The sequence below is a fragment of the Thunnus albacares genome, chromosome 19 (assembly GCF_914725855.1).
Source record: "Thunnus albacares chromosome 19, fThuAlb1.1, whole genome shotgun sequence".
NCBI classification, from domain to species: Eukaryota; Metazoa; Chordata; class Actinopteri; order Scombriformes; family Scombridae; genus Thunnus; species Thunnus albacares.
This window is the reverse complement of record NC_058124.1, coordinates 24,208,445-24,229,814: the sequence shown is the minus strand read 5'-3', so window position 1 is coordinate 24,229,814 and position 21,370 is coordinate 24,208,445. Positions and strand designations below refer to the sequence as shown.

At 40.4% G+C, this 21,370-nt stretch overlaps 1 protein-coding gene across 8 annotated transcripts in view; it reads left to right on the top strand.

Moving 5' to 3' along the window:
* Positions 1-21,107, top strand: part of col11a2 (collagen, type XI, alpha 2) — a 49,784-nt gene extending 28,677 nt beyond the window's left edge. For all 8 annotated transcript variants that reach the window (XM_044334972.1, XM_044334971.1, XM_044334970.1 and 5 more), the window contains 55 exons: positions 164-226; positions 408-482; positions 1,000-1,086; positions 1,457-1,513; positions 1,761-1,814; positions 1,994-2,047; positions 2,484-2,537; positions 2,918-2,971; positions 3,218-3,271; positions 3,391-3,435; positions 4,011-4,064; positions 4,659-4,703; positions 4,919-4,972; positions 5,186-5,230; positions 5,821-5,874; positions 5,989-6,033; positions 6,273-6,326; positions 6,525-6,569; positions 6,746-6,799; positions 6,975-7,082; positions 8,125-8,178; positions 8,284-8,337; positions 8,576-8,620; positions 8,948-9,001; positions 9,524-9,568; positions 9,716-9,769; positions 9,967-10,020; positions 10,519-10,572; positions 10,838-11,035; positions 11,237-11,290; positions 11,486-11,593; positions 11,729-11,836; positions 12,115-12,168; positions 12,306-12,359; positions 12,747-12,854; positions 12,986-13,039; positions 13,255-13,308; positions 13,403-13,456; positions 13,591-13,644; positions 13,765-13,872; positions 14,021-14,074; positions 14,186-14,239; positions 14,335-14,388; positions 14,760-14,813; positions 15,145-15,252; positions 15,370-15,423; positions 15,537-15,698; positions 15,820-15,873; positions 16,020-16,055; positions 16,172-16,225; positions 16,322-16,607; positions 16,892-17,004; positions 17,398-17,466; positions 17,639-17,872; positions 18,866-21,107. In XM_044334972.1, the coding sequence (XP_044190907.1) occupies positions 164-226; positions 408-482; positions 1,000-1,086; positions 1,457-1,513; positions 1,761-1,814; positions 1,994-2,047; positions 2,484-2,537; positions 2,918-2,971; positions 3,218-3,271; positions 3,391-3,435; positions 4,011-4,064; positions 4,659-4,703; positions 4,919-4,972; positions 5,186-5,230; positions 5,821-5,874; positions 5,989-6,033; positions 6,273-6,326; positions 6,525-6,569; positions 6,746-6,799; positions 6,975-7,082; positions 8,125-8,178; positions 8,284-8,337; positions 8,576-8,620; positions 8,948-9,001; positions 9,524-9,568; positions 9,716-9,769; positions 9,967-10,020; positions 10,519-10,572; positions 10,838-11,035; positions 11,237-11,290; positions 11,486-11,593; positions 11,729-11,836; positions 12,115-12,168; positions 12,306-12,359; positions 12,747-12,854; positions 12,986-13,039; positions 13,255-13,308; positions 13,403-13,456; positions 13,591-13,644; positions 13,765-13,872; positions 14,021-14,074; positions 14,186-14,239; positions 14,335-14,388; positions 14,760-14,813; positions 15,145-15,252; positions 15,370-15,423; positions 15,537-15,698; positions 15,820-15,873; positions 16,020-16,055; positions 16,172-16,225; positions 16,322-16,607; positions 16,892-17,004; positions 17,398-17,466; positions 17,639-17,872; positions 18,866-19,012 (4,110 nt within the window). In that variant the 3' untranslated portion in view covers positions 19,013-21,107. The remainder of the gene's footprint in view (positions 1-163; positions 227-407; positions 483-999; positions 1,087-1,456; positions 1,514-1,760; positions 1,815-1,993; positions 2,048-2,483; positions 2,538-2,917; positions 2,972-3,217; positions 3,272-3,390; positions 3,436-4,010; positions 4,065-4,658; positions 4,704-4,918; positions 4,973-5,185; positions 5,231-5,820; positions 5,875-5,988; positions 6,034-6,272; positions 6,327-6,524; positions 6,570-6,745; positions 6,800-6,974; positions 7,083-8,124; positions 8,179-8,283; positions 8,338-8,575; positions 8,621-8,947; positions 9,002-9,523; positions 9,569-9,715; positions 9,770-9,966; positions 10,021-10,518; positions 10,573-10,837; positions 11,036-11,236; positions 11,291-11,485; positions 11,594-11,728; positions 11,837-12,114; positions 12,169-12,305; positions 12,360-12,746; positions 12,855-12,985; positions 13,040-13,254; positions 13,309-13,402; positions 13,457-13,590; positions 13,645-13,764; positions 13,873-14,020; positions 14,075-14,185; positions 14,240-14,334; positions 14,389-14,759; positions 14,814-15,144; positions 15,253-15,369; positions 15,424-15,536; positions 15,699-15,819; positions 15,874-16,019; positions 16,056-16,171; positions 16,226-16,321; positions 16,608-16,891; positions 17,005-17,397; positions 17,467-17,638; positions 17,873-18,865) is intronic.
* Positions 21,108-21,370: the final 263 nt, after the last annotated feature.

The window sequence follows — 21,370 nt, the reverse complement described above, 5'->3', positions numbered from 1 at the left end:
CAGTACACTTCTTTATTGCAAGGTTATGACATTAAAAATTGTTTAGGGTATGGATTTCCTATGCAACACTGTGATTAAACCTCACCAGAATTTATGGAAACGGCTTTGCTTATTGTGACTGTAACCAGAATATTCATGCACTCTCTCCTCCTACCTCTTTCAGGGTCCTACTGGGCCCCCTGGCCATTCTGGACCTCCTGGCTCTGTCGGTGACCCTGGCGAGAGGGTGAGTCTTTTACTTTATCTGAAGATGTGCAGGTTTGTCAAGACATTAATGCTAAATCTCTGCACAGACACAATTCTGCATCAGTACCAGTCATTGAAGATGCGCTTTGCAAAAAAAGCGCATTTCATTTCTACTCTTCCCTTGAACTTCCTGGTCACTGCTCCCTCTCTCCATCCTGTAGGGCCCTCCTGGTAGGGCTGGTTTGCCTGGAGCTGATGGAGTCCCTGGACCTCCTGGAACCTCAGTCATGCTGCCTGTGAGTCACCCTTAATCTGTGATGCTTACTATACATGACTAATGTCTGAATTGGTCATAAATGTGAGTGACGTTTAATCCAACTTGGGCAAATGTTTTATGGATGTCTTTAGTGCACCAACATAAGATGTGACATTTGCCCCTTCTGTATAGTTCTGCATGTACAATATACATACATACATACCCCTTAGCGGGTTGAGGCTGGCTTTTCATTAAATAATGGATATTGGCCGGTCAAAGACGTCCACTACCAAAATGATGGAGGTTCCTCCCTATTCACAGTCACGCTATAGTCTAGAAACCTGCCATCATATTCATACTTGCTTGTCCTTTTTTATTTGTTCAAGTAATTGTTCAGCAGTGTTTTTTGTTGATAAATTATATTCATTTTATCCTACAGTTCCCCCCTACCTGTCCACAGGCACAGTGGGGCTCCCCATCTTAAAGAGCCTCTAACCTTGAGGATTTACATTATCTCCTAACATAATCTAAATCCTTTTTACCTTTTCTTTCTGCAGTTCCGTTTCGGTCAGAGTGGAGGAGATAAGGGTCCTGCTGTTTCTGCACAGGAAGCCCAGGCAGCAGCCATCTTGTCTCAGGCCAGGGTGAGTTATTACTTCACATTGCGTCTGTGCAGTTAGTTTGCTTCAAGGACCATCATCATTATAGCTTTGACTCTCACCTCACAATTTCCTTGAGATCCTCACTGTCTGTTATAAACTTAGTGATTATAGATGTGTAATAATGTCTAATAACTATAATAAATGCAGATATGATTTTGTGGATTTCAGCCTTCCTTAGTAAATGTCAGTTATTACTACAGATGTTGAAAAAGACACTTCATGAGACTTGAAAACTGGTTAATTCACTATGGAATGGGTCTTAAACTAAAATTAATGCATAGGTCTACATCTTAATTATTTCAAGCAGCCATCTGCATTCATCATAGTTTATCTTGTGATGTGTTGTCTCTAGATGGCACTGAAAGGACCACCTGGACCAATGGGATTCACTGGACGCCCTGGACCACTGGTATGTAACGTGAAACCTCCGTCCTTACTTGAACATATTAAAAGTTTGTTGTTGTCATCGCAACACTATACCAAAAATGTTGACCTATACAAGGATTTTCCCTTTATTCACTTATTACTATATTTTATGTAGGCTGGTGATCTTGGTTGAGTCTCTTGTCTCTCATTTTATGTGACATCATTGTTAAGGGGCATGAGAGGATAAATAGGTCAGATGATGATGGTGATGTTGATTGTGTCTGTTTCAGGGAAATCCAGGAAGTGCTGGTCTTAAGGGAGAGAGTGGAGACCCAGGTCCTCAGGTAAAAACATGTCCTATACCAAACCTGACCTCACATCACTCAGAGCCAGAGTCAAGTTTTTTTAAACCATTTATATGTCAAATGTAATAAACTGACCCTTTTACAGCACATCATTATATTATAATTGAACCTTGGATCCATGACAGGCATTTCTCACAGACATCTAATTTATTTGTCAGGGCCCCAGGGGACCCCAGGGTATGATGGGACCTCCAGGAAAATCAGGAAGAAGAGTGAGTATAAAAAAAATCCGACATGCCTTGTCATTGCATTTTTGTTAATTTTTTTATTGTTTGTTTAATCCAAAGTACACAGGCAGGAGGTAACTATTGTTTCTCCAAGAGGCTCATGGTCTGCTACAGGTTTACATAAATTCCATAATAAATATTATAGATGTTGACAAGTCTGTCATCAGAAAGTGTTAACTTACTGCACCTTTGGAAATTTCCAGCTAGGGTTACGTCAAACCAGAAGTTCCCTCTGCAACACTTGGACAAGAAATCATCTTCTTCCATAGCTACAATGCTCCTATAGTCCTGTTTAAATTCTCTCTATCTTAGCCAAGCATGTCCTATCAAAAACAAAACATGGGTACCAGAAACTGGCAGAACTGGGTCTGATATACAGTAGTAATTTAAAACATGTTCTTCCTCTGCTCGTCTCCCACAGGGCCGTGCTGGAGCTGATGGTGCCAGGGGAATGCCAGGAGAGACTGGAATTAAGGTAATTTCTATCTGGTGTCATTCCTTAATGGACATATTGGCTTCTGATTTTCAATCTTAGTTTGTAGCTGACCTTTTCCTGTGGCTGGCATTTCAAAAGTCCTGGAACAGATCCCCATACTTCTATAAAACAAAGAAACACTAGTGTTATTTAAGTGTCAATTCATACAGACTGTAACTGCAATTCCAGCAGTAAATATTTTATCTTTTGATGCATTTTGTTAGTAGTGAATTTATAAAATGAGAAATGTGCAACCTGGTAGGCTTCAAGCTTTTACTTGGTATTTGTCTTGCTGGGACAAATCGAATCAAAAGTTAAACTCAGTATTAATGCATCAACTCCACTAATAATAACTAACATGTCTTGTGTCTCTCTTTCAGGGTGACCGTGGGTTTGATGGTCTTCCTGGTTTGCCCGGTGAGAAAGGACACAGGGTGAGTCAAAAACAAAACAATCACAATGTCACATATACTTACCATCCAATGCAAAGAGACTGTGTGGCAGTTTAAGTCCACAAGTCGACAAACTATTGTTATTATTATTGTTATTATTAGTAGTAGTAGTCATAGTAGTAGAAGTAAAATACTATTCATCATCCTTGAATGTTTATCAGATATTTAAATACATAAAATATCTAAATAAATATTTATCTTAATTCTAATCCCTCATCATCTCCTCAGGGTGACACTGGAGGAATGGGACCCCCAGGATCTCAAGGAGAGGACGGAGAGAGGGTAAGAAGATACGAGAAAAGAATCTGAAACTACTCCAGGCAATTTTCAAAACATCTGTCCTCATGTCTCTAATCAGCGTCTTTCCATACATGACATACTGTTTCCGTTTGCGTTTTCAGGGAGACGACGGAGACATTGGACCCAGGGGTCTCCCAGGTGAACCAGTGAGTGTTTCCATGACAACACAGCTGATCCTCTGAATCTATCTGCTTCCATCTGTAGCACCACTGCTACCTCCACACCTGTTGTTTCTCACGATATCAATAATGACTGAGATACTTCCTCACTGTAATTACATGCAGGGTAATGATGGAGAGGTAGAAGGTGCAGCCAAGTGCTGTCAGGATCACAGGTGTAGGGTGTAATGGTTTTTACACAGCAATTACCAACACATGTACAGACTGAAAAGCCTCCTGAAAAGTAATAGCTCTCAATAAACAAGAGTAAGACACCTGATTAACACAAGAGTAAGCACAGCAACCATTAAGTTTTTTTCTTATCACTCACCCACAAGTTTTTTTTCTTTCTACATACTATTATTTCGGATGTCAATTCCTGTCAGTTTCATTTCAATTAAGATTAAAATATAAAACATGTTACAAAGTAAAAAATAGTTATAAATGCATAGCTTGTATTTATCAAAACAAACAATAACACTCATTACAATACTCAATATAAAGTCTGTCTGCATACATGTGTTGCTCTATTTATGTGTCCTTTTGTGTGTGTTTGCCTTTAGGGACCTCGTGGTTTGCTCGGACCTAAAGGTCCTCCTGGAATCTCTGGACCTCCTGTGAGTAAAAACAATTTAAAAACCACATAGTGCTGCCGAACTTTTAGCAGTATTATTGTATCCTTCTGTGGCCACTGAACACCCACAGTACTTGAAACAACACCCTGTGACCTGATATAAAGAAGGGGATATCCAGTAATCTAAAAGTGAACATGTAATGTTCCCACAATCACCTCAAAACTATACCAAGACACTCTTACATGGCCAAGTCTCAAGTATCCATTTGGAAACCATACATTATATTTATATATAGTGGAGTTGTTTGGCTGAAGTGAAGCTCTCCCCTTTAGCAGCAGGGTTTAAGCGCCTGCTGATTCACACAAATCTTAAGGTATACACTAGCATCATCAATAAAGGCTGTAACTTGCTGCCAATGGCACAGAGCAAGGTACTAGCAATGATAATTTGTTTTGTACTGCAGTCAGAACCTGACTTCCTTTTGCTGTTTATTGTTAGCAGGATATACAACATCATCATACTAAGTACAACAGTTTTTGAATTTTTTATATCTATTCTGTTGATGGTTGACATCAATTTTGTTCAGATTTCCATCCTGATTTTGAATTTTTCTCTATTTATTCTCTCTTCTTTCAGGGTGTGCGTGGAAATGATGGGTCCCAAGGTCCCAAGGGAAATTTGGTTAGTTTCACTTTATGTTTTCTAACATGTTATCACGTAACCTTGTTCTTCTGAAATGACAGATATTTAGTATCACTACCTATTACATTGAAAGACCTCTCTTATGAGTATTTCTAAGATGTGATTCTCCCTCCCTTGTCTGTCCTCTTCTCTCCTCTCCTTCTATTTGCTTTCCATTTGTCATCACTTCATCTTTTTCCATTTCTATCTCTCAGGGTCCCCAAGGAGAGCCAGGACCTCCAGGTCAGCAGGGAACCCCAGGAACTCAGGTGAGATAGAAGACAACTGGTCAGGACAGGGGACATACTTACGATATTAACTCCACTCATCAATAATTTCTCATCAGTAATTATATGCTAAAGAACATAGCCATGCACAAACATGCTCATGAAAATAAAAGGAAACAGTAATGTTGAGTCTGTAGGCATTGTATACAGTGAACATAGTATGTCTCATGTGTTTTGTTGTTTCTTTTTTTGCAGGGAATGCCAGGACCTCAGGGAGCCATTGGACCCCCAGGAGAGAAAGTAAGAGACCAAAAATACATATAGCTAGTCTGTATCAAAAGTACAAAAGGAATACAGGAAGTTAAATTCTCCAAGGAAAAATAGTCAATAAGCAACAGTCATGAGATAAACTGACCAGGACAATCAAGATGAATTTTGTGCTGCGGCAGATTCAGTTCTTTGAGAGAGATTCAGTATTGCAATGAAACCACATTTGCAGAGCAAAACATTTGTTTTACTCATAGTTACCCATTTGTTTTCGTTAGTTGATGAATAGCTTTTAGCTAGGTAGCTAAACTGTTTTTACAAGTTTTCCTTCGTCTGGTGTTTTGTGGCAGTTACTTAATAGATTCAAGTGTATTACAACCAACCTCCAGACTGTAGTAGAGCACACTCAAGAGAGAGTTTTGCATCTAGCTCATGAGATTCGGCCAACAGACAGGCATATTGTATATGGTTAAGTGTAAATTGACATCCACTAAATTCTATCTTTAGTTTACCCAGATATGAGACACTTGAAATGAAAAGTGTAAATGGAGCCTTATATTTACCTCCCAGGCCACTAATTTGTTTGTCACTTCAGCTCATGACCACCTTGTTTTCTCCTCCAGGGTCCCACAGGAAAACCAGGTCTGCCAGGAATGCCCGGAGCCGATGGCCCTCCTGTAAGTTTGTCTCCTCTTTTTTTCTTTGTTTATATCTTTACAACTGAATTATGTTGAATCCACCAACAGTGGATATCCTTCCTGGGGTTTGAACTTTCTGTCCTCCCTTCTCAGGGTCACCCAGGAAAGGAGGGGCCTCCCGGAACCAAAGGAAACCAGGTGGGTATCAGTCATAACCCCATCACACCGCATCCCCTCCTTACAAACTCATTTCACCTATTACACATGAAGACAAGTGAAACATATTACATCTAAAAGAGTTTCAATAAAAAGGCACATTTATAGTAAATTTGCTGGTGCAGTTACTTATATCTTTGTGATTGTAGTTGTCAACATATTTATGTTATGGTATTTATTTTGTTGTAAACTTGTCCCCCTCTCTCTTTGACCTTTTCCAGGGCCCCAGCGGTCCTCAGGGAGCTATTGGCTATCCTGGCCCTCGTGGCATCAAGGTTAGTACAGAAACCAGCTTTTAACCCTTAAAAACTATTCTATTGACATTTTTTTGATTATGGTGTCAGTTTGTATTACCTGCACAGTTTGGATGACTTTTCTCTCTTTTGGATTTTGCATTGCATGTGTACAGAAACTGTGCCCCAAATATTCCTTAGCTCATCAATGATTTGATCAATTTAATGCTTTGATTGCAGGGAGCTCAAGGAATCCGTGGACTGAAGGGCCACAAGGGAGAGAAGGTAAGTTATTCATTTTAGTTTAATATTTAATACTTAAAAAATACACATCACTCATCAAGAAACACAGGACATGTTCAGGTCTTTTTGATTTTTAGGGCAAAATGCTTTTAGACAAAACGTGTTTGATGTATTTTTTTTGTTGAGTATTTATGTTTTTTGTTTGTCTGTGTTTGTAGGGAGAAGATGGTTTTCCTGGAATTAAGGGAGATTTTGGCGCCAAAGGAGAGAGGGTAAGATGGGATGATGGAGAAATGATTGAATGATGATGATGAAAGATGATTTGTTCATTAATGGAAAGATGGATGAATGGAGGGCTGGACTGATTGATTGATGTATTTTCATTCTCCATATACATTGTTTTAATTTATCTTGATGGTTTTACTGTGTCTGTTCTCCTGCTGACAGGGTGAGCTTGGAGTATCAGGCCCCAGAGGAGAGGATGGTCCAGAGGGGCCAAAGGGTCGTGTAGGACCCCCTGGTGAGATCGGACCCCTTGGACTGGTTGGAGAGAAGGTACGACCTGATGATTGGCTCTTAGTAACATGCAACAGGTTACAGATATTCTTGGTTTATCCACTGTTATTATTATGTTTACAGGGGTATTCTATTAAAACTGAGGTTTTACTCGCTAATTGCTGACATAGGGATATTCTCCCAAGTTTTTTGCGATTAGTGAATAACCCCATCCTTGTTCAAACATTAGGAGAGAAAAGGTTATCATGCCGCCCTCTTGTGGTGGTATTTGCTGTTAAGTGAAATCCCCTTTTTAAACTCATGGACAGCACCTCTAGGAAAACAGGAGTAGCTGACAGAGGCGACTGTATGGTCCTATTTAGCAAAATTGGACAGTCAGTTTTTTCTGTGAGAGAAACAAATCTTTGGAATACTCTGCCTGTAACTGTAGCTGTGCTCCATACTGCAATTTTACTCAGCATCTACTCAGACATGTGTTCTTGTATGATGTAGAATTAACTCTAACTTGTTTGTAGTGTTTTATACCTGTCTGATTGTATTGTTTGTTAAAGCTTGTTAAGACAAGCAGCTGTGATACATTTTCTTCTGTTTTTTCCTCCTGTTTTGATTGTAATTCTGCTATGAATGAAGTGTTTTATCCATTTGTCAGTCAAGACTACAGGTTGCACATTTACATCATTGTCACCTATAGATAAACAAATAAATAATAATATTGACATATGGAATTTGTTTTATAATTATATTATGCATTTAATTTTCACATAAAGCAGTTTTTTTTTGTATTATACTTAAGTGTTGGATATATTTTAATTTGCTGCAATACATTTTTGCCATGAACTTCACTGCATGATAATCATGTGATTGTAGTAAATCTGAGCACAGTATCAGAAGTGCTGCATTTTTCCTCCTCAATATTATGGCATATATTCCTGTTAATTTACCAAACAATACTTGTATATTTCATGTCAGATTAGAATCATTGTTGATGTGTAACAGGTTGATGATATTTAAACAAACTTACAGCTATTGTGACCATTTGGGTTTAAGGCTAATGATTAATGGAGTCAACATGTAATTTCAGGGTAAACTTGGTGTACCTGGACTTCCTGGATATCCTGGAAGACAAGGACCCAAGGTAAGAACGACACAAACATAGTATATCCCATCATTGAGCTAATGATTGATTGATTCATCCAGGTGAGAAACAGTGCTGATGTTGAGATATCATTTTGTTTTTTAGGGATCTCTTGGATTCCCAGGATTCCCCGGATCTAACGGCGAGAAGGGAACAAGAGTAAGTTGATGGTTCTGCAGAAGATTTAGCTTCACAAATCAGAATATCAATATTCTTGAGACTGTAAATGATTTGTAGTCAAAGCTGTGATCAGAGCGAGAGTTGCTGTGTCAAATGATGTTTCTGATTTATTGTCCACACAGATAAAATAGATTACTGGATACATTAAGTTAGACAGAATACTTAAGTACAGTTCACCTCAGTCTGTTTGAGTTTATGATCATGTTTTTTTTTTCAGGGTCTGTCAGGCAAATCAGGGCCAAGAGGACAAAGAGGACCAACGGTACTGTTTGTTAATTTATGCATTAATTCACATTATATTCATTCAATTTTTCAGTCAGCTTGTAAAATCTATTCTGCTCAGAGGATAAAGATTATTTTATTTTGATTCTTTCTTCCACTTAAACTATTGAGCACAAATGGATATACAGTATCAGTCAAAAGTTTGTGTGTGTCCAAACTTTCTACTGGTACTGTAAACCCATATAAACTCACTTTTTTGTGCTCGTGGTATTAAACACTGATTTGATTCACAGATAGCATCACTTTTGCATTGTTTTTGACTGATGGAGGCTTCTCACTAAGTAAGTTTACTATTTTTGTCCATCAGGGTCCCAGAGGTCAGAGAGGACCAAGGGGCGCGACCGGGAAATCAGGAGCAAAGGTTTGTCTACTCAGTGGATTTATTCTGATTACACTTTGAATCTTTGTTCGCAAACGTGCTACGCAAGCGCCATTATGTTGATTTTTTTAATGATGATAGTTGGTGTTGATTATCATGTTGACATTGTTAATACAATTGTCTATATCATTATCATTATATATTTATATTGATGGAATCTAAACTTCATAAACAGGATATATAGATTTTTGTATTTAATAACTCAATTTGAATTTGCAAAACCAACAGTTTAAATAAAGACACAGGGCAGTTTTTTTATGGCATGTCAGGAAAAATGTTTCAGCTTACTGCATACAGCATTTGCCGTCTTGCCTGAAACACCTACCACCTGTTATCTGTGATTTATTTACATGTTTCTTTATATCTTTGCCTTAAAAGAACCTGGCTCAAAATTGCAGTGGAGGCCATATCAAGAAGCAAAAGATATTGAACAACAATAGTTTGTTATCCTATTTTTAACATTTTTTTTTTACTGTGTGTTTTTCTTTTATTGTTGCCTATTAGGGAACTTCAGGAAGTGATGGCCCTCCTGGTCCTCCCGGAGAGAGGGTGAGCTCTTATTTTTCATTACAGCAAAGCACCAACACCAGTGCTGATGTCCTGCTGGGTAGCACTTGGTCAGAGCCTTACATTCAAATCAGTACCTCATGTTGACCCTGCATGTTCTTATCATATCATATGTTGTTGTCTCACCAGGGATTGCCCGGACCTCAAGGAGCCAACGGTTTCCCTGGACCAAAGGGACCTCCTGTAAGTAAAATGTTTTAATACCAGTTACTAATTAACTGAAACAGTGGTATCATGTGGCTGTTCATAAGAGAATTGTTATACATTGTTCCAGTGTGGTCTGGGGTTTGGGTTTGGTTTTCCCCTCATGCTTGTAGGGAAAGCTCTCTTAAGGTGGCGATTTAATGAATATTTGATGGTTAATTGATGTTTCCTTACAGGGACCACCAGGAAAGGATGGACTGCCTGGACACCCTGGCCAGAGAGGAGAAGTTGTAAGTTTTTCACTCCTCTTTCAGATGGCTAAATGTTCCTCTTTTATCTTTTATCTTGACGTCCACCACGGCTCTCTTGAAGGATATAGACACTCAGAAATCATGTCAGTGATTAGTGATTGTGATTATTAAGGTTGAACTGCTTACTCCGTTGTTTGTTGTTCCTGCTGCAGCTGGCATCCCAGAGAATAGCTATGCATTTGGCTATCTATGGACCTGCTAAATAGTTTTTCACATGCTTATGTCATGTAAACTGGAATGTCATTTTCTGTTCATTGAGTAGACAAATCATTGGGGCCAAACTCTCTCTACAAAATGATTGTTTCATTGTCCACTTCAGTCATGAAGCTAAGATAGTGATGAAGGGGATGAGAAGGGCTGAGTTGTTCTGACGATCTAGACGTGACTTAGACGCATTATGATGCATCTCAACAATAGGAAGGTTGTCAGATATGTTGTATATTTTCAGTGTGTCTTGACCGAATTTCTCTTCTCCAGGGTTTCCAAGGTAAGATGGGTCCACCTGGGCCTCCTGGAGTCGTTGGACCTCAGGTGAGTTTCTTCTTAGTTGTGCACAATTTTCTCACTTATGATAAAATATTCAATTCTAAAGATAGAGGGTGTTGTATACTGGACATTTTTTAAAGCCCTCAGAGGCAAATTTGAGATTTGTGAAATTAAATAAAAATTGAATTAACTTGAAAATGAGTGACAGCAGTTTTCACAACAACACAACTTTTTGTCTTTTTTCCCAACATCATCTTCCCCCCTTTTACCTTCTCCATCTCCATATCCATCTATCTCTCCATCCTCTCAGGGTCCATCTGGAGAAACTGGCCCCATGGGCGAGCGTGGCCACCCCGGACCCCCAGGTCCACCTGGAGAGCAGGGACTCTCTGGTCCCTCAGGGAAGGAAGGCACTAAGGGAGACCCTGGACCCCCAGGAGGCCCAGGTAAAGATGGGCCCCCAGGACTGAGAGGTTTCCCTGGAGAGAGAGGACTGCCCGGAACCCCTGTGAGTATGACTCAAAGTAATATTGCGTAGATTGTCAGGTAGATACTTTGAGCCAAACTATAGGCTGCCAGTTGATTTTACGAAATGATTTTAAAGCTTATATTGATCCCTTTAATCACAATAAATTGATCTCTGGAGAAAAGTGTCCAGCTTAGGTGAAAAATGACTAACTGATCAACTCTTTCTTGTCTTTTCTTCCAGGGAGGTGGAGGACTGAAGGGAAGTGAAGGACCTGCCGGACCTCCTGGACCTGCTGTATGTTTAAAACCACATGAGTTCATTTTCATCCCCCAAATTCAAATTTATGGAGTTTACATTTTTCAAATATTTGAATATTTCATTATGACATGTCTTTATGAAATTGTTCCAGTTGGTAATCATAGTATATCTCACTTCATGTATGTATACCTGCTGTATCAGTACTGTCTTTATGCTATTGTACCTCTCTAGGGATCTCCTGGTGAGAGGGGATCAGCCGGTACCGCTGGACCTGTTGGACCTCCTGGCAGACCAGGCCCTCAGGGGCCTCCAGGACCCGCTGGAGAGAAAGGAGTTCCTGTGAGTATCTGTAGATGTTTGTCCAATGTATAGTAGGGCTCCTGACTCAACATTCAAAATAAGGTGTTGTACATCCAACCAAAGCTTAAATGTCAAATATTCTTATTGTTATTCTTGTCTTTTTTCCTCTCTCAGGGTGAGAAAGGACCTATTGGCCCTGCAGGTCGTGATGGTGTCCAGGGTCCCGTGGGTCTTCCTGGACCTGCCGGATCACCAGGAGTACCCGGAGAGGATGGAGACAAGGCCAGTAACACTGAGTAACAATCTTAACAACCCAAAGTTGTGTTGGAGAAATGTTGAATCTCCAAATGTGATGCATTATTAACTTGAGTCATGTTTAACAGTATATCATGACATGCATTGTCATATCATCCTCAAGGTTCTAGTTTGTAAAACAAAGGCCTAAAATGCCTTAGATATACTTCAGAATAATGGGTCAGATAGTTTGATGGTTTTTGAGTTGTGCATCCATGTTTTTTTCAGACTCTTTCCTGTAACTTGCTGTGTCTTTGTCATCACAGGGTGAGGTTGGAGAACCAGGCCAGAAGGGCGCCAAGGGAGGGAAAGGAGAGCACGTGAGTGAAATTAAAAAGATCATCAAATCCTAAAATTTGTTTCTGATGGGAAATAATCTGAATTAAAATTTGAATTCAGATTAAATTATTAATATTAATTAAATTATAATTATTGCTGTTTGCTTTTTCTTTGGTAGGGTCCTCCTGGTCCACCCGGGCCAATGGGTCCAGTCGGTCAGCCTGGTCCTGCTGTGAGTACAGATTTTATCTCTTTGAGGACACAATCAGACAGTTCACAGTTACAGTTGGTTGTACTTGTTCCTAAGGGTATGAACTACTAGTTTGATGCAGTAGTTGCAGTTCTTCCTCTGTTTATTTCAAACAAACCAGAACATGAAACACATCACTTCCTGTACAGCAGGAAAGTCACTGTTTTTTGTATTATACAGGTGAGAGAAATATAATAGAGGTAGTGGCAAAGCAGAAGGTTATGACTATAATATCCTATACTATATATGTTTTAACAAGTGAATCAACTAAGTAAGACAGGAAACATTTAATAACCACCGTGAGTGATTACAATCATGGCGACAGTGTTGTCAGCTAAGTCTTTATTTCTCTTTTTTTCTGTTGTGTAGGGTGCTGATGGAGAGCTTGGACCTAGGGGCCAACAGGGGCCATTTGGAGCTAAAGGTGACGAAGGATCCAGAGGATTCCCAGGAGCCCCAGGACCCATCGGACTGCAGGTAACATTAACAAATTCACTCAATTCTTTATTATGTTTTTATTTTTAGACTGCAATGTAAATATTGAGATGATGTTCGGAGCCACATTCTTATGTTTGTTTCTTTGTTTAACTCTTGCCTTCGTTCTGCAGGGATTGCCAGGACCATCAGGCGAGAAGGGAGAGACTGGAGATGTTGGACCTCTGGTGAGTTTCAGGAATACAAGCCGATATAAACTTCTGCACATTTTGTCTTTCACTGGCTTTAAAATTTTAAGAAATTATAACTTTATAATGCTAACAACTATGAAGACAAACTGAAAGTGAGTTCATTATCTGTCTTAATGTTCACTGAGGGGTTCAGTGACTTCTATCATGATATCAGATAAATGATAAAAACATGAGTCTGTCTTTGTTTTCAGGGTCCTCCAGGCCCTCCTGGACCCCGTGGCCCTGCCGGACCCAACGGTGCTGACGTAAGTGTTACAGCTCTTATTTTAAAAATGACAATTGTATAATTTAATATGGGCCACAGTACAAAGAACTGTTGTTTTTATGTGTGTTTTTCAGGGTCCTCAAGGTCCTCCTGGTGGTGTGGGTAATCCTGGACCTGCTGGAGAGAAGGTGCAGAGATAAAGAATTTTCTCTAATATGAACGCAGTTTTTCTGCATATGTGTGATGGCTCTCAAAGTAATAAAAACAAAAAAAAATATTTAAAATTTGTCCTGAGAACTAACAAATACTGTTTGCTCCATAGGGAGAGCCCGGTGAGTCTGGACCACCTGGAATCGGAGGAGAGCCAGGAAAGAAGGTGAGTGGCTGAGTGTCTAACCCTTATACCTTGTGCATCAAGATATTGAGAGACTGTGCCTTTACTGACGGGTTCATACCATCCACGAGATAAGAAAGTGTTCTATGTTCCCATCGGCAGGGTCCTCGTGGAGAACGTGGAGAGAAGGGAGAGGCAGGACAACCTGGAACTGCTGGACCTGCTGGAGGAAGAGGACGACCTGGAGATGACGGACCTAAAGGAAACCCTGTACGACACTCACAGTCAAACACACACACACATACTGACATCGCCACACAGATCAATGACTTTAGACTCCACTGCACAGTGAATGATCTTTGCCTTAAATTCAGATGACATCTCAATCTCTGAATTGTGTTTTTGTCACCACCATCAGGGTCCCGTTGGTTTCCCTGGTGATCCTGGTCCCCCTGGTGAGGTTGGACCCAGAGTGAGTATCATTTTTTTTAAGAATAGACATCAGCATCCTCTTTATAGACCACAGCACTAATATATTCTGTTGATAAGATTTCATAGCAACCGTGTTCTGCTTCACTCTCAGGGTCAAGACGGCGCCAAGGGAGAGAGAGGAGAAGATGGTGAACAAGGAGAATCTGTAAGTCAAACACTATCATAATGCAAGTATGTGAATTAAAAATTGTAAAGTGTCTGTCTCCATATTGATCTTGTCTGCTCTCCGTCCCACTACAGGGCTCTCCTGGACCTTCTGGTGAGAACGGACCACCTGGCCCACCAGGAAAGAGGGTAAGGTCACAATCTTCATCTAACAGGAATAAACCCACCACCTATCTTTTATCCAAACAACCATTATTGTATGCTTTGAGAGATGAAAAAAGAAGGAACATTTTAGTTTGCAAATACTTGGTGGTGGGGCGCCAGTGCAGCAGTAGTGCAGTCAGCATCCAATAATAAGCACAAACAGTGATGTTGTATTCAATATGGATTCTCTCTAGTGTCAGAAGAATGCCCTGAAATGCTTTGAATGGTCTATATTTGACGTTCAGCACATAATCCAGTTAAAAGGCATCTTTCTTGCTATAGATAGGATCAAATTATAGATTAAATTTAATTGGATTTATGATTGAATTATATTTTAATCATGTTTTATTTGCCAGGGCCCTGCTGGAACAAGAGGACCAGAGGGACGTCAGGGTGAAAAAGGAACCAAGGTGAGTCTGAAGATTTTGAGTACATTTTCATTATTGTAATTTTGTCTTCAAGTCCACATCAGCTCACTGTGGGTCTGGGTTGATCATTTAAAGTCTAAACCCATGGCTTACAATAAAGCAAAGAGTAATCAGATACTAAAGTGGACATCTGATGACTATCTCACTTCCTGGTGATGACAATGATCCCAGGATAAATTATTAACTCTGTTTTAATTATGAGAAACAATCTGAACGTGTATTTCTCTTCCTCTGAATCAGATGATGCGTAGAATAACTTTTTAAAACATGCTGGTTTTCAATCATGTTTCTTGTATACTTCATTCCATCTCAGGGAGACCCAGGTGCTGTTGGCCCCCCTGGAAAGACCGGCCCCGTCGGCCCCCAGGGTGTACCAGGAAAACCAGGAACGGAAGGTCTCAGAGGACTCCCAGGATCAGTGGTCAGTAAACATTCAGATTCATTTTTTGTATTTGTAAATGCGGCAACTAAACAATAAAAATTCCACAAGTAACAATATGTGTGTACTGTATACACTGAATGTGTTTCTGTGTTTCAGGGAGAGCAAGGATCTCCAGGCCCCGCCGGACAGAAAGGACCACCTGGACCTATGGTCAGACAACTTTTTATTTTTATTTACACATCTACTCTATACTTTGACATACATTACATTTATTAGACTATGAATTGCTGTCCTCATTCTCTCCTCTTCCTCTCCTCCTGCAGGGACCTCCTGGTTTGCTCGGTCTGCGTGGAGACCCTGGTTCCAAGGGAGAGAAGGGACACCCAGGTCTTATCGGTCTCATTGGACCCCCAGGAGAGCAGGGAGAGAAGGGAGATCGAGGTCTGCCTGGCCCTCATGGATCCACCGGACCTAAAGGAGAGACTGTAAGTCTGACTTTTATCACATGTGCTGGAGAGGTTCACATCATCTGCCATTATTTTCATTGGTTTTGATAATAACATATGAAAACTCATCTCATTTTTCAAATGTCTTGTGTTATTACAGGGAATGGCTGGAGGCACGGGACCCATCGGCCCTGCTGGTCCTCCTGGTCTGCCTGTGAGTGACTTTACTGTTTCATCCCATTAAAAATGCCATCACACTTTGTTCCCAAGATGTTTTTGAGTGTCATATTGATTAATGACAGCAGTAAAACATTGAAGGATGGTGACCATCATAAAACTAAAGTCTCACATCTTTTTCAGGGTCCTCAAGGTATCAAAGGAGCTAAGGGTTCTTCCGTGAGTATACCTTAAGAGTGCTTGTACCACAATATGAGTCCGATTGTTCATGAAAAGTATATTGACATTGATCTGATGGTCTAATAATTCTTGAACTCTCTCCTGGCTTTGTTTAGGGAGGAGCTGGTCCGAAGGGAGAAAAGGGTGTACAAGGACCTGCTGGACCTCCTGTAAGTACTTTCCTTCTTGTTGTGAAAACTTCAGGAACTTCAGGCTTTATCAATTGATTGTGAGTTAATTGATTACAATGTAAACTTGCTTTTCAGGGCCCGCCAGGTGAGGTCATCCAGCCCCTGCCCATCCAGAGGAGTCCCAAGTCCAAGCGTTCCATCGATGCCAGCCAGCTGCTCTCCGAGTCCGATCCCGACATGCCTGCATCTGATGCCACTGGCACTGAGTTCCTGATGGGCAATGAAGGCATGGAGGAGATCTTTGGCTCACTTAACTCGCTACGACAGGAGATCGAGACCATGCGTTTCCCTCTGGGCACCCAGGACAGCCCTGCCCGTACCTGCCAGGACCTGCACCTCAGCCAGCCAGACCTCAAAGACGGTAATGAAATGTCCCTAAAAATGTTATCTTGCTGACCCCAATGAGTCATGATTTCTCCATCTGGTTTTGTTCTCCTATTAGGTGACTCTTATTGTCATTTCATTATGTGTATGATGCAAGATTTTTTTTTAATTAAATAATGCATTTATTCAAAGTAAAGATATTTCCTTGCCAATATAACAATAAAGAATTTAAAAATTGTTTGAAAAAATCTAAGAAAATACTGAGACCTTCAGTTTTCTCCCAGTTTTCTCCAATTTCCCTCTCTCTGTCGCCCCCTGCAGGAGAGTACTGGATTGACCCCAACCAGGGCTGCTCCAGAGACTCCTTCAAGGTCTTCTGTAACTTCACTAATGGAGCAGAGACGTGCCTGTACCCCAGCAAGAGCATCAACACGGTCAGTCCAGCGATTCAGCAACCCCAAAAAAGCTCCTTAAGATTCAGTTAAATCAACTTCTCCCAACACTAACTGCCAATGGTCTGGAAAAAAATCCACAAAACAAAATATGTTAGGGAATCATAGGAATGCATTTGGGTGTAAAAACAAATGGGAGTATTAATCAGCATAAGTGGAGGTTTGTATTCTCCAAATGCTCTCTTTCTAGAAACTAATTTTGCAATAGCATCTGCACACTAAGACCTCTCACATTTATAATAAAAGATCTCTGAATGGTCTGATTGTGAGGCATTTAGACCATTTTTCAGTAGCATTTATTTATAGTGCAATAATAAACCTATTTAACTAAACATATCTGACCATAATATCTGATGTGGACAATTCTGGTGGCAGGTGAAGATGAGTTCGTGGGACAAAGAGACTCCAGGATCCTGGTACAGCCAGTTTGCCACTGGCAGCAAGGTCAGTAACACTCTGTGACATGAAGGTTGTTTCCAATCTTTTGTTTTTACTTAAGGACCCTCTATTTTTATTCACACCTTCTATTTTCTCCTTATAACTCCTCATTTTCCGTCCTCGTCCATTTTGCCTTGAAAACCCCTCCAAACCCCATTCTATCACCTCCTCCTCCCAGTTCTCCTACGTGGACTCTAACGGCGAGCCAGTGGGCGTGGTCCAGCTGGGCTTCCTGCGTCTCCTGAGCGTCCAGGCCCGCCAGAACCTCACCTACCACTGCCACCGCTCAGTGGCCTGGTCCGACCGAAGCGCCAACAACTATGAGAGGGCGCTGCACCTCCAGGGTGCCAACGATGAGGAGCTGAGCTACGAGACCAACCCTTACATCAAAGCTTTGGTCGACGGCTGCTCTGTGAGTTAACACACGTGAACTGAAGACCTCACTTCCTGGAAAATAGTGCTTTAGTGCTTTAAATCTTTAATATTGACTATATGATATTTTTGACCCTTGAAAACTCACTGTGTTGTTATCACTGAAACTACCTTTTAATTTTTACCAGTGTTGCTGTTGACTTTAAAAGTGTAGTGCAGGACTTTTGTCTCCCCCTTCTGGCAGTGAGAGTAATTACAAAAACACTGTTGACACGTGTTTACATCATAGGCTCTACCATAGCCGACTCCATCACTACTGTTGCAGCTGTAAAATGGTGGATAAATTGTTTTGAGCGTCACGCAACCCCCGCAAAATGATTCATTTCACTATCAGAATTTGATCCATTCGGTCCAATGACATTTGGAAAGTCCAGAAGAGCCACACGATTAAATTAATTTAGCCCCATTCAAGCATTCACGCATTTGGTGGTGATAGGCTTAATCAGCATTGTGTGAACTTGTTTGGTAAGGGCTTGAATGTAACGGACGTTCATTTAAATGTAAAAGTTCCACACTTTAACAGGATGTAATGAAGCATTTAGCTCAACTAGATACTAAGATACTTGAGAAGGGCCTATTTTGATCTCAAATGTATTGGATAGAATACTGTCTTGAAATAGTAATGCTACACAGCTTACTTGTACATAATGAATGAGAATGATAAATCATAAACTGTTTGATCTCATCAGTTATGAATTCTAACTCTCTTTCTATGGTGTTACCAAAGTTATTAATGCGCTAATGAGCTTAAAAATATCAACAGAATTCAAACAATACAAGTAACTTTATTGTGAGACCAATATGCAGGAGTTTTGACCTTCTCCATGTACCTTGGAAGTAGGTGAAGTTGTGCCAGAAATCCCTTCTTTACTTCTACACAACCACAAACAAACTACCTTGTTTACAAGTGTTCCACCTGTAATTATCTTGATGCTATTTTCTGACATGTGTCTATCTCTCTGTGTCTCTGCAGTATCGTAAGGGCTTTGACAGGACAGTCCTGGAGATCAACTCACCACAGGTGGAGCATCTTCCTCTGTTGGATATCAAGGTGTCAGACTTTGGGGAGAGCAACCAGCAGTTTGGTTTTGAAGTGGGACCTGTCTGTTTCCAAGGCTAAAACACACACATACACACACCATGCAGAGAACAACACATGCAAATACTCACACACATGCACTTAGAGACACACTTACACATGATAAACATACAAGCCCGGTAATTTGTAAATTAACTTGTAAATGATATGAAACACACACGCACACACACACACACACATACCCACAGACAGACACACACTTCCACACGCAGATGCTGTTGTGAGACAAACACGCATTCACACTCAAGTACGTGCCTGGGGAAAGCAACATCCTCCCGACAATTAATGGACGTCAAAAAAAGTAAAGAGGAGAGAAATATTTAAAAACTCGCGGAGAGGAGACCATCGACTGGGCGCACGACCGCGAGAAAAGGAAGAAAAAACCAGAAGAGAGTGTTCTTCGGAAAATAAAACAGTGTTTTCTTTACCAGCATTGAAAGGGGCCGGCCTAAGAAAGAGAGCAAGCCGGCAACTTGAGGCCTGAAGCCCCCTGTCTCTGATCCCCCCTCTCACTCTTCACTCCTCCCCGCTGTCTCTCTTTTATTTCCACTCATCTCACCTGCTCTACCTCCCCCCCTCCTACTCTTAAAAAAGGGTCACACTCTGACATCTTTCCCATTTCTTTCATTGCACGTTTATGGGCGAGCAACGTGGTTGGCGGTCACTCTTTTATGACCGACAAGAGGTGCAAGACGCTCCTATGTAGCTGTATGCATCTGTGAATACAATCATTTGTTTTGGTTCAAAGGTTTTTGAAAACTGGAAGGTCTTAATCAACTTTTTTATCCCTTCTGCACAGAGCTTCTTTTCATGAACCAAAATAGATTCAGTAGATAAACAGCAAACATCAAAATAAAACTGGAAGATGACGACTTAACGGTTAACTTCTCTGGTCGTCTTGTTCTGTAAGAAACTTGTAGTGACTTGTCGATCATGTTGCTCACACTGTAAACGCGGAGTAGCTATCAGCTCTTATCTCATTACATTAAAAGGAACCAAAGAATGAAAGCCACCAGTTTACACCCAAAGAGGGAAAATGACCGAACCAGCTGGGTCTTGCTCTTGTTTTTGTCTTTTTTTTTGAGTGAATTTTCTACTTTGTCATGTCCTCTTCATGACCACCTTGTAATAAACCACCTAAAAATGTGATACACAGCTCAAACTGATGATGAAAATCTATCTGGTGTTTTAAATTGAGGGTAATGGAGTCTAAGAAACTCTCCTCAGCCCTGAGAGCAGCATAAACTGTGTTTGAAATGTTCATTGGTTAATGTTGGAGAAAATCTGCAAGTGAGGCAAGATAGAAGATGTGTCTATACCTAGATCAGTGAATCAAAAGCCATTATTTTTGTAAACTGTGCTGAAATTCATGTTATTGTACTTGCATGTTATTGGTGCTTTTGAAAAGGTCTGATTCTCTTTAAATCATGAATCACGCTGCCAGGCCCCCTACTACACACCAGTCCAGTATTTTCTCTTTGGGTACTTTGAGTTTTGTTTTCCATCCAGAACACATTTTCTGATTTCTCATCCAAGTACAGAACATCATCAGGGTTTAAATATGTATATGAGTTTCAAAGTTCCCTCCTCCTTTTTTCCTAAAACGGTGAATAAAATGCATGCGTTACTGAAATGAAACTGTGTGGCAAGGTGCTAATTATACCAAAGCATAAAAATTTTAGTATTAACTTTGAGTCCTCCATTTTCTTTAGTCTCTTTTACAATTTCATACAGCTTTTTACTGGGGAAAATGTGCATTACATTTCATTTGTACAGAAATAGTGATATTCTATTGTATTTATTTAAAACAAACAGGGTGCTTTGAGATTAAAAAAAACGACCACCAAATATTCCAGTCAAATGTGGTATATTTCATTTGTATTTATTTCCTGTAGCTGTCACTTGAAGGTCAAGTGAAGTGAGTGACTTGCATGTTAAACTCAACTGCCAGCCTGAGTTATGGTGCTTCTGTTCACGCCCTGTCCAAACTCCTTTTGTACAACCAAAGAATCTGTGGCCATATTTTATTTGTAATATCCCTTTTTTAGTGTTTTCACCAACTGTACTGTGCTGTTAAATTTTGCTTCCACTGTAATGATTAAATGGTGACTCTCCAGTTTTGTCACATTTCCTTGTCGTTGCTACTGTTTGACTTTGGCGTGTGTTGGTTTCATTGCTTCGCTGGGCTTTGAAATGCATCACAGAAATACAGTTTACTGCGATGATCTAGATTAAGGTGCTAAAAATATTAACACATAATTCTCTGATCTTCTAAATTTCTATCTGAGACTACAGCGAGTAGGAGAAAGGTTGTGAGAGGGAAGCGAGAACTCTGTCAACCACCGTGGGATTAAAAGTAATTAATTAGATTAAGGGGTG